This window comes from Lissotriton vulgaris, chromosome 10, assembly GCF_964263255.1.
Source record: "Lissotriton vulgaris chromosome 10, aLisVul1.2, whole genome shotgun sequence".
NCBI lineage: Eukaryota > Metazoa > Chordata > Amphibia > Caudata > Salamandridae > Lissotriton > Lissotriton vulgaris.
The window spans coordinates 145,282,405-145,300,993 of NC_141698.1; the positions used below are offsets into that span (position 1 = coordinate 145,282,405).

The window sequence follows — 18,589 nt, forward strand, 5'->3', positions numbered from 1 at the left end:
GTTGTGGCCAACCCAGTAAGCATGATCCATCCTTAGCAACATAAACTTTAGCATGAATTGACTTGCCCTTAAATGATAAAGTGGAAGGAAAGTATCCAAACACATCAATGGGTTTTTTCCCATACCCCCTTAATTTTATGTCAGAGGGAAATAATGATATGACATCTGGAAATTCCTTTAGCAATACGTCATCACCTATTAGAGTGTATTTTGCACCAGAGTCTGCCATGACTTTTATAGATTTGGACCCAATTTGAAGCATACAGAAGGGTGAGTCTTTTTTTTCTTCTCCAACTTCATAGACGTTGCAGATGTCGTCGTACTCATCGTCATCGATGTCCACAGGTTGAACTTCAAAGAATCTGGGGCGTCTAGGGTCAGGATTAGAATACTTCGATCTGTTGCGACTCTTACACATCCTGGAGAAATGACCCCTAGACTTACAATAGTTGCAAAATTGTCCTATAGCGGGACACCTCTTATCCGTTGCTACATGGCCAGGAAAGCCACATTTGAAACAAACGACATCCTTTCTGAAACTTTGATGAGAAGTAGAGGCCATCAAAGGTTTGTTGGAAGTAAAAGTGGATGGGTTCTTCTTGACGTTTTGGACCACAGATATACTAGGATTTTCGGAAGAAGATTCTTTCGGTTTTTTGTCGGACAACTCTTTGATGCCTAGCTTCATATCTTCAAATCGGTGTGCGATGTCGAGTGCTTTTGAAAGAGATAAGTCTTTTGCGTCAAGTAATTTTTCTTGAAGTTTCACATCAGAGACATTATGCACAAGTTGGTCCCTTAGCATTTGATCTTGGAATTGTTGATAGTTGCACTTTGCAGCCAGGATCCTTAAATCTTTGATAAAAGAATCAATTGGTTCAACGGGAAGTTGTTTTCTGCTAAGAAACTTGTGACGTGCCACCACTTCATTGACTTTTTTAATGAACTGTTTGTCGAGTTGCATAATTGCATTTTCATAGACATCAACTTCTTCTTCAGATGAATTATCTAATGTCATTGGAGGTAAATGCGAAAGAATTTGTCTTCCTTCTGCGCCAAGAGAATGCTTAAGTATTGCAAGTTTGCGTTTGTCCGTGTAGTTCTCGCCACCAATGGCTTTGAGATAGGCTTCAAATCCTTCACGCCATTGTTTCCATTCTAATGGTGGTTCACCGGGACTGGCCAAAAATGGCGGAGGGGCATTAAAACTTTCCATTGAGATGCAGAAGAATGAATGGAAAAGCTGAAGAATGTAACTTTACCAGACTGCAGAAAATGTCTTACTTGGGTATTGTGATGTCATAAACACAGTGGTAAAAATTCTTGAGAGGAATTATTCCTTGAAGAAGAATACAAGAATTTCCTTGAAGAAAGCTTTGTGATGTCACAACAACAGATAGAACAGATGCTGCATGTACTTGCTTGTGCTGACGCTGCCTGCCTTGAAGAAAGGCTTTGTGATGTCACAATAGCAAATAGAACAGACGATGCTTGCACTTGCTTGTGCTGACGCTGCCAGGTTGGAATGCAGAGAATGTTGAGCGTTGGCTCGCGCTGAAGTTTTCAGGCGCGTGGTGGAGCGCACGCGTCAACTCGCGCAGATGAAAACAAAGCGAAAAGTGTTAAAATGAAAATAATCTCACCGCTTAATGTGAAGAAAGCGGGATTTTCACCAAAGTGACATCGATTCGATAATGAAGGCTCGGCAGACACAGAGGAGAGAATTCAGCATCTCATGATGACAACGGTAATCTTGGTCCGGGGATACCGGGGCTGCAGGCTCAGAAATCGCGTAGGTTCGTTCACACCAAGTCGCCAGTGAAGTATCCGTCAAGGAGGGAGGCAGACTGCTCTCGATTTTGTGGTAAATGAGGATTTATTGGAGAAGCGAGATAGATACATGAAGAGCCCACGCCAACCGCTGCACTGGAATCACAGGAATACCTAGGCACAGGATTCCACATTCCAGAGCATGCGGCGAGGCGAGCTCAGCAGACAGCACGAGGATACAACACATATGCACATGGCTCACTTTATTGGCATCATATCTTTAATATGCCTATACTCTATGCACCTTCAAGCACTAGTCACTTTACAGCTAAAAAATATAAAAATATATAAAAATAATGTTTAAGGCACATGACCCTTTTCTTCTTAGCGTGGATGTACTATGGCACTTTTGTAGTTCAATTAAATAGTAATTGAACTTTTGTTGAAAAACCTGGTACTGTAGCACAATGGCACTTTGCAAATTCAATGAATGAATTGAATGAAATGTTTTAGTACTGTATGCATAAAGGCACTTAAATATTTCAATGAATTAATTGAATGATATGGATATGTAATTGGATTACCTATATACTGTAAACTCGAGGAGCAAAATTTATAGATGCCAATTTTGGGATGTGCAATATGATAAGAAAAACTGCCTAAAAATATTGCTGATAAATGTTGTGTTTGATTTTAATGCAGGGTTCAATTAGTATTAGATAAGGGTGAGCACTTAATTTGTTATAAATATGTATTGCATCATAAGAACAAGGACATTTAAGGTTAACTTAACAACAAGCATTTATGGTGAGAATTTCAATATATGCATTATAAGCAAGGAAAAATGAATATTTTTCAAGTACTAAAGGGTAAAGTGTAATAGCTCTGTATGCATTTAATCCGATACTATATATAGATAAAATTAGACCCTAAAGTGAGGCATAAAGATTGCCAATTGCAATATAATTTTGCCTGAGAAAAAAACGCACAATGTAATGAAGATTTCTTCTATGTCCATGATATGTTTTGATGCATTGGCATTTTAAATTTGGTGAAATGTCTGCTCATGATCAGGTGATCAAGGCCGCTTGACGGCCGAACGCGTCCGACAGTATGGGATTAAATAATAAAAAATAATGCTGGAGCAAAAGTTGGCCCGCGCCTGTGATTTTCGTGATTGAAAACGAAGGTTTTTGCGAGTTGCTGCAAATATATATCTATATATCCATATCTATATCTATATATATATATATATATTTCCACAGGCTGTCTCTCTTCCATAAAATAGATGAGGGGGCACGCTGGATTCAAAACAAAATTATTTATTGGTCAAGGTTTGGCATGACGCGTTTCAGCAATAAGCTTTCATCAGATGCGCTTCCTTGTAAATTGCCACTGCCACTGCGGTCCAAAGTTTTCAGTGTTCTGGCATCTAAAGTAGATCTGCTTGCACACCTGCTTGTCATTTGGGAGGAGCCGCCTCAGTAATCCACCACGTGAAACTACAACTCCCAGAGTGCAGTTTGCATTCACCAACGTGCTGCGATGTGCGGTCCTTCAGCCAGATTCCCTTTATTCCCCATGGTTGAGGCTGGCTGCAAATGAGATCAGGTACGGATGCGCAGTGTGTTCCTGGGCGAAGTTTTTGTATCCGTTATTGTCTCTAAACTTCCAGCCTTTACACCGCCAACAATTGCAGGTCCGTGATATCTCTCAAGTAGTGGTGTCTATCCATGTAGGTCATGGACTATCTTTGATAGCGGAATTGTAATGCCTGGTGATGTAGGGCGATCCAGATGATTCCTAGTCCACACCGAGACGTGACACACCGGATACTTCGGAAGGTGCCTCCCTCTCACGGTATTGATCCACGCTAGTATTTCCACAGGCTGTCTCTCTTCCATAAGATAGAGAAGGGGGCACGCTGGATTCAAAACAAAATTCTTTATTGGTCAAGGTTTGACATGACGCGCTTCAGCAATAAGCTTTCATCAGATGCGCTTCCTTGAAAATTGCCACTGCCACTGCGGTCCAAATATATATATGTATATATATATATATATATATATATATATATATATATATATATATATATATATATATATATATATATATATATATATATATATATATATATATATATATATATATATATATATATATATATATATATATATATCCAATTACCACTCCGGTGCTAGTACCACCCTTAGGAGAAGAACACAAACACAAAGATTTCTTTTTTTTTTTTTTTTTTTGTATTCCTCATATACCAGATTGGGTATTCTAGTTAGGGCATCTCCTCCTCCCTACATTGCGATTCACGAAACTTAGAGGATTATATCCTTAGTAGGGAGGGAGGGCGAAGACCCCGCTCTAGACTTGGCTGTTTGCTATGTCCGCTCCATACCATTTCGACCTTGAAGACCCTTTCTTAGGCAGGAGAACAAGCACCAACAGTACCCAGGTGAAATCATAGGAACACTGTCATCAGTTCCGCCAAGCCACAAGGGCCGCCCAGATCTTATCTTGACTAGAACTATCACAAGCCATATTGGACTCACTCACATAAATATTATATTTCAGGCATTCCGAGAATGTAGGGGCATTCTCTGACTTCCAGGTCTTACAAATTTCATGCCTTGATAGAATAATTATATAAAACATGAATTTAGTCATCAAATCCTGAAGCTGGTATTCTGCCCCTAACCCAAAAAAAATTATCCTAGAAGAGATCTCAAAATTTATGCCGAGTACGTCAGATATGAACTCTCCAATTTTAGTCCAAAAGGGTAACAAACTTGGACATTCTGCGAACATGTCTATATCATCTACTGCAGGGGCCTTACAACGTGGACAGCTATGTTCCAGCTTTGTAATTTTAACCAGTTTTTTTGGAGTTATATAGACTCTATTTAAGGTGAACAGATGATTGCGCTTTAAGGGGGCAGATTTCACCACTATATTTAACAATTTAAAAGAGTCTCCCCATAATGCTAGCAAATTATCACATTGCAGGTCGTCTATCTCCACCCAGAGTTTGTTAAGTTCACGCTCTGAGATTTCATCCTTCTCATTTAAGGCCTCATACCAAAAGGAGATCTCCTTTTTCCATCTACCCTTTCTCATCACAAATTCAAATTTTGGGTTGGTTGTGAACTCCCATGGAATGGTAGACCACCAACTTGATAACTGATAAAATTTGAATCTGGTGAGAGTACCATTTGTCAACCTGGAGAGTGAGTCCCACCCCAATAGCTGGGAATTATCCATAAAATCCTGCCATTGCATAAAACCGGCTGTTTTAAGAGGAATTGATAATTGGTCTCTGAGACATTCTGGCGTCCCAGGTGAATCCCATATAGGGGCCTGGGGGGTGTAATAGGGAATACCCAGTTTCTTTCTCACAAACACCCAGTTTCTCAGGGCAGTTCCTAGCACCTTTAATCTAACCTTCTTGTAGAATCTTGGATCTCCAAATTTGAACAAAAAGAATTCTTGCCCTAAAGGGATACCATGTAGTAGCGCCTGAAATAGCCGTCCTAAAGAGGATGTATCGGCTTTGTCTGCCATACGCCTAAAGTTTTTAAAGTGAAAAGAATGACAATAATACAAAATATCTGGCATAGCTAGTCCTCCAGCTTTCAATTTCCGTCGCAATTTTTTTAAAGAAATTCTGGGCGATTTACAATTCCAGATAAAAGATCCGATTCTTCCCTGTAGTTTGAGGATCAAATGATAAGGGTAATGAATTAAATAGGAAAGTAACCTTTGGCAAAATAACCATCTTAATTAAATTAACCCTTCCAAAGATGTTTAGTGGTAGGCCAGAACAACGTTGTAAAGTTCCGCAGATTTCCTTGTAAACTCTGTCCATGTTCACCTTGGATGTTTCTACGATGTTCTGAACTAAGTGAATTCCAAGGTATCTCATCCGGGGTTTTGATTCCGGAAGTTTATCCACATAGTTCCATTGCATGACCTCCGTTTTTTCTTTATTGATTCTATACGTATGATTAGTGTTAGTGTTGGTTTAGGTGCACTATAATTTTTTTTTTTTTTTTTTTTTTTTTTAGGAGGCCACAATCCAGGTTAGGGGTAGAGCTGTCATATGGCGATACAATCGCCAAGGTTGAAATGGGGGGGTTCCTCATGGGGGGTGGAGGGAGGTGATGGGAGGTGGATGGATAAAAAGAAAAAATATTTTCCTCATGTACTTGTATTCGATGAAACTGACTTGTTAAGCAGAGTGAAATGGAGGCAAAAGACTCTTTCTTTGGTCATAACAAAATTGGATGACGGAGAATAAGACAAAGATAATTAGCTGGAATGTCAATGGATTAAGGGAAAATAGGAAACTTAATAGGATTTGTGAATTCTTAAACAAGTCTGGAGCTAATATTATATTCCTAGAAGAAACCCACCTAGAGCAGCAGGAATGCAAGGCAGCTTTTAAAAATCAAAAGTGGGCTCAGGATCTTCTCTGCTCTGAACAGACTGGTAGTACCAAAGGTGTGGCCTTGATTATTAGATCCAACAGTGGGATAAGTGTGGAAAAACATCAAACCGATTATACGGGTAGATGGTTAACAGCATCCTTATCTATAAAAAACACACGGGTGACATGTGCTATATACTATGGACCGAATCAGGACTCTCCAGAAGCACTGGTTAATCTAAAAACTAGTTTTCAAAACTTAAATGCTCCTATTATATTAGGGGGCGATTTTAATTTAGTATTTGATCCTAAATTGGATCGTACGTCCCGAGCTATATCTGCCACATCATATAAATCTAAAAGAGAGCTCAGAAACATGATGAGGGATTTTAACTTACTAGACATCTGGAGAGTAAAGAATCCAAATAATAGAGACTATTCGTTCTATAGCTATAGACACAGACACCACTCACGTATAATTTTTTTCCTTATTGATCAAGGATTACTTCCAAAGACTGTGTCTACCACCTACATTCCTGCTATCTTATCTGACCATTCTATGGTAGAATTAACAGTGGTATTCTCTCAATGTGTTCAGGTAAGACGTTGGACCCTAGATAGGTCCCTCCTATTACAGGAAGGTTTAGAAAATAACCTACTAAAGCGTATAGAGGAGTATTTTGAAATCAATAACACCACTGCGTCAGAACAAACTGTATGGGAAGCATTTAAGTCTTACTTAAGGGGAGTACTTTCTACCATAATGATACAGAGAAATATAAGGAGGAAGAAGACAGAGGAAGACTCGCTGAATAAAATCAAACAAAAGGAGCAAGAGCTTCAAAGAGCCGCACTAGAGCAACAAATCAACTTGCCTTCCATTCAGAAGCAGCTAGAGGACTTAAAAGTCAAATACCTAAGACTATCAAAGAGAGGTGGGAGGCTAGTAGATTGCAGAATTTTTCCTATGGCGAAAAATGTGGTCGTATTCTGGCTTGGAAGGCCGGGTCCGATCGAACTAGAAACCAGATAACCAGGCTAAAGATACAGAGCTCTGGCGAAATAACATTTAATAATGATGAGCTATTGGAAGAAGTTAAGCTATATATGCAGAACCTATATTCAGGTACAGACAATAAAACTTCCACTGAAGAAGCAGCTCTCTGGCTGGAGGAGCTCAACCTCCCATACTTAACTAACGAGGATAATTTGATGCTAGGCTCTTTGATTAAAGAGGGGGAGGTCCAAGATCAGCTCAAAAGAATGGCCAGGGGAAAATCAGCTGGCCCAGATGGGCTTCCAGTTGAAGTCTACCAAATGGGGGCTGCCATAATAGTTCCAATTCTTACATCTCTATTTAATAAGATACATTTCGAGGGACAGCCTATCCAACCGACCTGGCTGGAAGCCACAGTAACGTTAGTTCCTAAGCCTAATAAGGACCCGCTGACAGTTGAGTCATATAGGCCAATCTCGCTGCTAAATATAGATTATAAGATCTTTGCTGGGGTTTTGGCGGCGAGATTGGCCAAAGTAATTAAGTCCTTAATACATGAGGATCAGAGGGGCTTTATGCCAGGCAGGCAGTTAAATGAACTGACATATCAAGCCATTGCTGCAATACATTATGCTTCAGAGGAAAAAAAAACCTTGACTATTGTGGCAATTGATGCCGCTAAGGCCTTTGACCAGGTCCACTGGTTATATTTATGGGAGGCTCTATCTAAGTTTGGCATTCCAGCTAATTTTATAGCATCCATAAAAGCGCCATATCACAGTCCTAAAGCCAAGTTCCTTGTAAATAATCTGCTAACAGATTGGGTTCATATAACACGGGGTACCAGACAGGGATGCCCCCTGTCTCCTTTATTGTTTAATCTTTATATAGAGCCTTTGGTAAACCAGTTAAGATCTGATACTATGATTAAACCCTTCCAGATTAATGAGTTAGACCTGAGATTCGCACTATATGCTGATGACCTCCTAATGTATACATCTAATCCTGAGATATCCATCCACCGCCTATTTCGTCATGCTGAAAGTTTTGGGGTGATCTCAGGATATAGAATCAATAAAACAAAGATTTCTTTAAATCACTGCTGGCCACAGTGACTTTTTATTTTGCCAGGTGCGGGATTTCTTTAGTCAGGATGACGCGTTTCGGCTAACGAGTAGCCTTGCTCACATACCTGAGCTGCTCGAACAAGTGCATTTAAATACATTGGTGCTTGTGATCATGTGATATCAAAAAAACTACTCAAATAATAAACAGTGAAGAAATACTGCATATCTAAAAACTACAACCAACAAAAGACTGGGCTAGTTATTTTAAACTAATTTTTACCCAATGGTAAAATGGTATTCATATACATTGCAATCTCATAACTGTACAAATACTTTTGGTAGTTTTCAGATTTGGTGTACAAATACGGCATCCTTCTGCACTAGAATAAATACACCTGCTTTATACTTATTGCGATACATAAGTGTATACAGATATTTCAAATGGCTCTCCGATAGAATATACATATAAACTAGTATATCAAATGTGTGGTTTTGAGAGAATTGAGAATCTATTTACAGCACTCCTAAGAAATTGTAATTATAATAGTCCAGGCAAAAATTATTGAAGGCCCTATAAATAACACACTCTACTTGTCATAGAGAATACCAGAGGGACAAATAACAAAGTTGAGTTCAATGGGGATTTCCAAAGAAATTCAAAGTACAATCCAATTAGTGTGTGTTCTTCAGTCTTTTCTTTATTTTCAGTTTCATAAAACAAATACTCCCAGCACATAGATCGCCAACACGTGTTTCGTCCTACACAAGGACTTTTTCAAGGCATAAACAAGGTGGAGTGGAGAATATTTTCATCATCAAAACGAGAGACGCAGACTGTAATTGGAATGAAGCAAAATACCATTTATATTGATGGTAGATAGTTGTACTAGGGAGTGAGGAATGTCTTCGAGTCTGTGAGATATTCACAACAGTCAAGTACTGAATAGCTAGTGTGCTATCTATATAAAGTCGATATTGTTACTAGGTGTCTTCTACAGGGTAGTCAAATAGACGAACACTGGACGAATTTGGACAGCATTCATAAGATTAGTATTGTTGCAACGTGATAAGTTGTTCGACGGAAAGTTAAATCATGGCATTTACTCACCAGTCCATCCCCGTATCCCCGTATCAAATGTGTGGTGTTAATAGTTGAGACATCTGAGGACGCCAGATAACTGCACCGATACATGTGTGCATAAATGCGTGCTCAATTCAGTAACCATATTTGACATGTAACAACAAGTAGGGGAAGATTGGGATCAATTGGGATCCAGTAGGGCTTAGATTACCCTTCACAGAAAGGAGAATGGAAGGTCCGGCCACAGTCGTAGCCCCAAGTATGGAGACAACAAAAAGGTGACTGGGCTGTTCCTAGAGGAAGGGAAAGGAGGGAAGGGAAGGAACGGTCACTAGGGAAGGGGCTAGTGCTGAATTGGGGGACCACCCCTGGGTATCCAATTTGTTGGATATAAGGCCTCACACACCCTTGCGAGTGTCATGCTTCATCATCGGCAATGCTCCTCGTTGGGCCGGCAGTGCAATGCCCAACGGGCTCACCTCAAAGAGGGGCTCTTTATCGGAGATCTTTATCCAACTGCCTTTTGGTGAAGTGGGGGTGAGGGGCCAGGAAAGAGTAGCTAGTGTGGCTGAGGGTAAAATGTGGCTCAAGGTACCGGAAACAAATTTATTCTGGTGGTCCTCTGCCACAAGTAAAATCAAGGATAGCCGGTACTCATGGGAACTATGGTTTCCCAGAGCGATCCAGGGCTAAAGTACAAAAGGTGTGGCCGACATGTTTCTCGCTTCTAGTTCATTGACTGCGATTCTTCAGGACCTAGTGGGAAACTACAATCTACTAAACATGATTTAATAGTAAGTATCAGTTTACATAAAGCACATTAGTTGTACTACCTGTATGACACTGCTCTTGCCTAAGAGTTAGGGTTAAGGGGTGTCAACAGTACCCGGTGGATCTGGCATCGGGCGAGAAGCCAATGATATTGGGTTCTGTTTGCCTGTGCCAAAGACTGCTAGGCCTAACCATCTCACCGGGTCCGGATAGTGACATGACATTTATAAATGCACAAATGCGTGAGGGCTATCATACTCAGAACATTTCTCATGAACTTGCATTTACCACTATCAATGGGTAAGTAAAAATATCCGATTACTCAATACCAATGCTGTTTTACCAAAGTATGCGGGTTCTAAATAAACCTGCGCAGAAAAATGCAAACCTAATCGACTATGCAGTAAAATTAAATGAATGTGAAAAAGTGCAAGTGGTTGAATCCCCTAGTGTAGTTTAAAAAAAACAACTTGTGGGTAGGTATACTGTAAGCAAATTGATGAAAGAAAGCTCTAATCAGGCCTATAATACACTGATATTCTCTATTGACATTGTGCAAGTGTCCAAAATATCTAACTGCCAAAGTCCATCTGGGGTTGCGACACAGATATTTGTGAGAATATAGATGTAAGTGCTAAAGCCTGTTTCACAAACTATATGGTAATGGCGCATTATGCAAAAACAGAAAACATGTCATCATTAATTCTGTACAACTCAGATTACCCAACTTGAAGAAAGCAACACTGTAATGGAGAACTGGAAATTGTGTCATCTTATGAAAAACTTAGAGGAAGTGGTGTATGTCCCCAAAAATGTTCAGTCCTCTCGGGGTCTTGGTGTCGAGTTTAAGTATATACTTAGTTTCCAGTTGTCTCAGTCTCCTTTCACGGTCACCTCCCTGTTTGCTGCTTGGAACACTGTCTATAACGAAATATTTGAGCATTTATGTAGCAATTGAATGGGTTTGCTTAAATTGAGCCGCACATCTTACATTTGTTATGCCAGATATAATCGTGAAAAAACAGTCGTTAGGCAATTGCTACTACGGCAAGGGTGCTTAAGGCATATAACACCTACCCACCAAGGTGTCGTCTCCTCCCAAGATCCAAAATCGAAACTTGGGTCACATGTGCAAATGTGAGAAGGGTGTGCTGAAATATTTGAGCATATCAAGGTTACCTGAATGTTCTTCGTTAATGTGCCGAGCTACCGGGTATGTGCTATCCGAATTTACAGTAACACGTAAGTGCTGTAAAATTCGTTGGTGGACCAGCAGTTTCGTGCTGCCTACATAATGTAGGCCGCAACCACATTGTAGCACATTAACCCCATGGTCTGTGCGGCAGTTGTAGTGACTTTTTAGTTTCACGGGGATTTCGGAGAAGCCTGTAGTGTAGGTTTTGGTATTGATCCCAAACTTGCATGCACGGCAAGTGCTGCATTTATGGAATCCTGCACTCGCTGTGAGCCAATCTTTCTTGATATCCATTTCTGGACTGCTTTTTACAAGATCAGATCTCAGGGAGTGAGCTTTCCTATAGGTGTAATTAGGTCTGATCGGTAGGGTCTGTGACAATACACTGTCGGTGAGTACAATCGGCCACTGTGCATTTATGATGCCTTTGATGGCCTTAGGTTGTCTATTATAAGTTGATATGAATCGACAAGGTAATGTATCTCCTGTCTTGACCTCTTGATCATGCTCGTTCCTGAGGGGGGCTGATGGTTCACACTCTACAGAAACAGGCGTTGTCTTTAAAAGTTCTTTCCTATCTTTTGCAGTAGCCCTAACTAATGCGGAATCTAGTAACTTTGCCTTATAACCTTGTTCTAGAAGTCTGTCTCTGGCGGCTTTTTTGGGTGGGGTCCATAGATGACAATGTGCTACAGGCTCTTCTTATTCTAAGGAACTCCCCGTAAGGCAAGCTGGTAATGGTGTGCTGTGGATGGAAGCTCGTCGCATGTAACAGGGAGTTACCTGCGGTTGGTTTCCGGTACAACTGAGTCGTAAGCTTATTATGTTCCACTTTTACAGTGATGTCCAGAAAATTTGCCTGGATGCGATCTATGTGTGCAGTGAACTGCAGGTTAAGGTGGTTACAATTGATGGTGTTAAGAAATGCCTGTGCCTCTGTATGGTTTTCTTTCCAAACTATAAATATATCATCGATATATCTCCACATATGTATCCGATATTTGGCTACCAGGTCTCTGAGTACATGCTCCTCCCACGTGTAAACACGCGTAGTTGGGGGAAAAGCATGCACCCATGGTGACCCCCTGTCGCTGCCTAAATATCTTCCCTTCAAACAAGAAAAGATTGTTGTGTAGGCACCAATGCATCATGGAAAGCAACATTTTGTTATGGTTGTAAAAGGAAATGTCTCTATTCTGTAGAAAGTGTTCCGTTGCTGCTATTCCATCTTGGTGTCTAATACTTGTATATAGGGAACAGATGTCAAGAGTCATTAGGAGATAATCGTCTGCCCATGAAATCGAATCCAACTTACAAAGAAAGTCTTTAGTGTCTCTTAGGTAGGTGGGTAGGGTCATCACATGTTCTTGTAAGTAATGATCCACGTATTTGGAGGTGTTTTCAAATATACTGTCTCTGGCAGAAATAATGGGACGACCAGGTACTGGGGTGATAAGTTTGTGGACTTTGGGAATTAGGTAGAAGGTAGGTAGAGTTGGATGTTCCTTATGTAAAAAACAAAATTAGTCTTTTGTAATCAACCCTTCCCTTTCCCATGCCATTAATTGGATCCTATAGTCTTTATTGACCTTATTCACTGCCATTCCATTCGAATGTTCATGCATTCCATATCATCCACGTGTCGATATGCCTCTACCTTGTAGGCACTTTTGTCCCAGAGTACCAAATTGCCACCCTTGTCAGAGTTCTTTACGACGAGTGAGTTGTTATTTTTCAATTTCTCCATAAGTTGAAAATATTGTCTGGATTTGTTTGATTTGCATTGTTGTTCTTCTCTAAGTGTTTTTTTGTGTAGTTTTTTCAACTCTTCTGTGACACGGTTGTGGAAAATATCCAATACATTGCGTTGCATTATTGGCATGAAAGTTGACGGGCCTTGAATGGACTTTTCCCTGTTGCTGAAATTGCCACCCCTTCTGATTCAGCAATGTGCTGTGTATTGGCTGGCTGTTGGCTGTTATCAGAGGTATCTTGTCTCAGAGAGAACAACTTCTTTAGTAATGGCATTTGTTTGGCAGGAAGGCCGGTTGGAGCATTTTGTTCTGATGGTTTGGCCCTCGGTTTAGTTTGATTCTTAATCTTGAAATATTTGACCAATTTGAGTTTGCGTGTAAATTTATACATATCAATTCTTACATCCACAAAGTTGAGATTGCTCTCCGGACAGGAACTCAGTCCCAAACGTAATAGTTTTAGTTCACTGTCATTGAGTTGAATATTTGTCAGGTTAACAATGGTGTTTTCCGCACTTACATTTGTTTCTTCCAAGTTTTCTTTTTGTAAGATTGACCTTGAATTGTCAAAAACATTTATTTAAGAAGTTCATTCAGTTGAATATTTGTCAGGTTAACAATGGTGTTTTCCGCACTTACATTTGTTTCTTCCAAGTTTTCTTTTTGTAAGATTGACCTTGAATTGTCAAAAACATTTATTTAAGAAGTTCATTCACCTCAGCTCCCTCCTGGAAAGTTTCAGGGTAATCCGTCAAGTGGCGGTTGAGAAAAAATGGTATACCGTGAAAGTGGCTGAACTGACTTAAACTAAATTTGGCAGAAAGCTACATCCTAGTCCACTGTCCTGCAGTTACTTAACTTGAAATATTAGAGTGATTTGATTTGCCGAGAGGGCTTTTTCACCATCTGCTGCCTTGCTCTCATGGGAGTGAAAGGCTCCAGCAAACTCCTGCTGGTTCTTGCACTCTGTTGGCTGATTTGCTGATCAAAGCATGAAGAGGAATGTTGAGGCCACCATTTCGGAAAAATTAAAAAAAGAAATAGGGTATAAAGCGGCATGGTAGGATTCTCTGACCCCCTGGACCTTGTAGGGTTGTCCCAGAGGGATCCCTACTGGGTCCACACTTTATAAAAATATTTGTTTTAGTGTCCCCAATCCAAATGGTGTTAAGCAGGAGCCTGCGGCCCCTAGGACGCCCGCGGGAGTCCCATCTGGAGCACAGAATCCATAATGTCTCCCACAAGGATCTTGCAGGAGAATTCTTTTTTTTTAAAGGAGCGGGGTGGAATGTCTGAAGTTAGTTGCGACGAACACACAAAGCTTGTGCACAGTTGGATTGGCTGCTCATGGGGGTTGGGCACCAAACCTGGCCACAGGATGGGGTTGGCCTTACTTGTAGCAATAAAATATAACTTTATGTTACAAAAAAACTAGAATTCACTGAAATAAACATACATTAAATTGGCATTAGAGTTAAGTGACAATCATATTTTGAATGTAACTTTTAAACAAAAAAATACTGAAATTCAACTGTTATAGCTGTTTAAAGTATCTAAAACTCGCGCCATCTCCATGCACTGCTTATGACCTCACATAAAACACTCATGAAATATTCTAAGACATTCTTGATAGAATTATAGAACGGGGGAGGTGGGCGGGGGAGGGGTAGTTGTTACTAGTTGATAAATTAATTTAAAATTTTGATGCTTGTAAAATTAAATCGATGTACTACATGTATACACGAAAACACGACAATAGTCTTAACTCAAATATTGCTAATGCAGCACATGCACCTGACTGTTTCAGTCTGTGAAATTGCAAGAAATGTAGGATATAAATGTTTGCAATGGATGCACCCGATATAATAAAAACCAATAAAGTCTGTTAAAAAAAATTCTTGATAAAATTACTGATGACAACTGAACTGGCACAAATTGACAGGGACACTTTACTTTATCCTTTGTTTTTCTACAATTAATATATGTATAAAGATACACTCAGAGAATGCCTACAGTTTTTCTCTGCTTTTGTAAAAAGAAAAAAACTACACACACACAAAAACGTCCCAAATGTAAGGTTTAAAGAAGCAAATACACATATCTACAATAAAAAAATTACATTTACAGCAAAATCCTTCAAAAACACTCTTTCAATATCAAAACTTTCTCACTCTGGGACTTGATTGATCACACACTTCATTGTGCACCCAATTATTAGCTAGTCTATTTGCACCACTTCCAAAACATACATTTTCCTCCACCACATCACCATTCTGCCATGATTGATCCAGGCGACTCAGTTCAGATTGATGATTTTAATCAAGTGTGACCTGAACAATCTATCAATTCCGTGAAGCAAGCAGAAAATTCTTCTGGCCCATGTACAAACCCTGTTTTGCGAGTCGGTAACCTATTATCAACTATAGTCGGTAACCAATTACCGACGAGCAAAATATGGTTTGCGACACACTATTAGGAAGAGGCTTGACAAGGGCATCCCTTCCTAATAGCGACTCGCACTTCAATGTACAATTGGTTTGCAACCGCAATTGCGGTCGCAAAACACTTGCAGTTTACCACCTTCTTCAAGTAGGTGGTAAGCTACTCACAAACAGGAAGGGGCCCTCCTTCCCTTTTGTGACTGGCATTTAAAATATTTTTTGAAGAGCAGGCAGTGGTCCACTGTTAAAAAATGAAACAGTAACGTTTCATGTTTCTTTTTTTAAATGCATCCCATTTTCCTTTAAGGAAAATGGACTGCATTTAATCATTTAAAACTGCTTTATTTAGAAAGCAGTCACAGACATGGTAGTCTGCTGACTCCAGTGGACCACCATACCTGGGAGTGTTAGCCATTCCGAAAGGGGTTATAAATTGCACCTGCCTCATGAATATTAGTGAGGCAGGCAATATGAGACCCCATTAGTATGGCAAAGAGTGTCTGAGACACTGTTGTGCATTCCTATTTGCGACTCGCAAATTGATAGGGTCGTACATCTGGCCCAAAATGCTAACATCACGCTCCGCCATTCCTAAAACGTAGGAATGAGCCTTATTTACAAAGAAACGGCCCAATCCTGCATTTTCCCTAGCGCTGGTGCTAAGTTAAGCTGCATAGCGCAAACGCAGACACCCATGCAGCATAGTGCATGGGTGCCTATGTTGAAGGAATGATTATTTATGTGCAGTAAGGTGTCCCTTCCTGCACATAAACAATCCAGGATTCCGATTTAAAACTGCTATGTGTGCTGCATTGTGCAGCACACTAGAAGTTGCATATCGTCATTTTTTTTAATGATTGTTTATGTGCAGGAAGGCCCACCTTCCTGTATATAAACAATCTTTTATGGCGTTTTGCGGTTTCTATGTGTGCGGCACAATCCAGCACACATAAAAACAGCAAAAACAAGGAGAAGTAAAGCATTTGTCCTCCTTTCGCCCTGTTAAGAACAGGTTTTCCCTGGTCTTAATTTTGGTGCTGGTTCCTATTCATGCGACCCTTGTAAATAAGGGGCAGAGGCAAAATCAATGGGTGTTGTGGTGGAACATCCACCGCAACACCCATTGGCCACCCTTTCACGTGTGAAAGGGACCTTATTTACAAGGCGGCGTTAAGCCACGTTATTTGGTTCAGATATTGTATTTGTGTTGCACAGAACAGCACACATCCAATGTGTAAAATGGTTTGAAAAGTACTTCCAGTGCAAAGCCGATGTGGCACATCAAATACACATCTTTGCACCATAATGCAAAGCTGTGTGCAAGGAACTAGGCAGCCTGTTTGAGTGCCTGCACAGGTCGAAGAGAGCAGCAGCAGGCCATAATTAGTGAATATTTCTCTGAGCTGAGCTTTCCCTCTGGCGCAAAGAGTTGCTTTGTTGCTATTTGTCATGCTATAGTTGTGTAAAATTGCCCCTTGGTTTTTTGGTCCACTCACAGTAAGCAGTGCTAAAATGTTTTGCCAGTTAGATATACTGTACAGATTTATTCAACTAAATAAAGCTGCGTTAGGTAAAGAAGCATTTATAAATCGGCTCTGGGCAATTGCCGCTTGCAGCTTGAATCCAGAAGTTGAGTAGTATGCCTCTGTATCAGCCCTGATACATATTTTCTTAAAGATGTCATTAAATGAATCAAACGCTCTGTAGCTAGTGTTTAATTCGCTGTGAGCATAATTTTATGCCTAAACATTCTCTAATCGAAAGGATAATAACCTTGATACTAATACCATTGTTGATAAACTCAAGCAGGAAACCTTACATTTACTATTTTCAACTCTGTTTTGACCCTCTAGGTGGCAGACTTTGATTTTTCACCATCCTCAGAGAAGAATCCATCCCTTCAAGGACCAGGAGGGATCCAAGTCCATACCTCTTGCGCCCTTCAACCAAGTGAAGGAGACGAGCAAAAGACTAGAGAAAAACATCCACTACTAAAGCCACTGTACAAAGCTAGAAGTTACATGCTCTAGGAAGGAGTCTGGTGCGCATGTGCTAATTAAAGCAGAACATGGCTAGTGACGTCAAGGGTGCACAGACATGAAGGGAAATTGACAGAGGAAATTGGTTCTCGGTTGCAGGTGCAAAGTGCTGAGAAAATGGATTCTGTGTGACTGACGGATGACCAGTGAAGATGCAGTGAAGATGCAAAAGCTGTTCCCCTACTGCAAAGAAGCTTCTGAATGCTGGGGTGTGCTACAGACCCTTTTTATATTCTTCTTGGTTGGCCTTTGAAGTCCAAGGACCCTTTGTTGAACTGATTATGTGTCGTCCTGTTTTCCATAAACCACCATATTGCAGACCTAATAATGTTAGGACTGAGGTATCAAATGGGCCTGTGGTACTCAATGTACAGCCTGCGGACCGCTAACGCGCCAGCAGACCTTTCCTCCCCACCCGCAGACCTCCCCTTAGGAACGAGCAGCAGAAAAGCCAAGCTGCTGAGTTCCATTTTTTTCCTGTTAACCAAACGAGTTTTTTTTTTCATTTTGGGATTTTTTTCTATAGTCACTTCAGCTTATTTTATGACCAGGGTTGCCCTGTTAACAGAGCAAGCTAAAAATACTGTACCAACAAAACCCAGAATCTGGAAAAATGAAAACAAATGCCTTGAGACCCTCACGGGTGAGTAGTGCGCTTTCAAATGTACTGATTGATTGATTGATAGGATTCATTTCTTCACGCTCTTCTGGTTATGAGGTGTATTGCTACAGCTACTTCAGATTGTACTGCCGAATAAATGTGATGTACATATCTTAAATAAAAAAATAATGCAAGTTAAATTAATATGTGGGAATGCATTTTTTTGGTTGGTAAGCACAATTTGATCGCTCCCAAAGATGCCACATTTCCCAGGTCCAGGCATAATGAACTGCTTCAATTTAGGCTTTTTATAATTCTTGGATTTGTAGCCCTATTTTTTAAACTGGGACTGGGACAGCTCATCATACATGATGTACTTGTGTGGGCCACTTAGAAGGGCTACTACAGACTTTAGATGTCTATGTGTGTAACTGT

General features: G+C 40.3%; 1 protein-coding gene across 1 annotated transcript in view; it reads left to right on the forward strand.

The window, feature by feature from the left end:
- Window positions 1–18,354, forward strand: part of TMEM130 (transmembrane protein 130) — a 236,468-nt gene extending 218,114 nt beyond the window's left edge. The window contains exon 8 of the mRNA XM_086942397.1: window positions 17,368–18,354. Coding sequence (XP_086798523.1) covers window positions 17,368–17,544 — 177 coding nt within the window. The 3' untranslated portion in view covers window positions 17,545–18,354. The remainder of the gene's footprint in view (window positions 1–17,367) is intronic.
- Window positions 18,355–18,589: the final 235 nt, after the last annotated feature.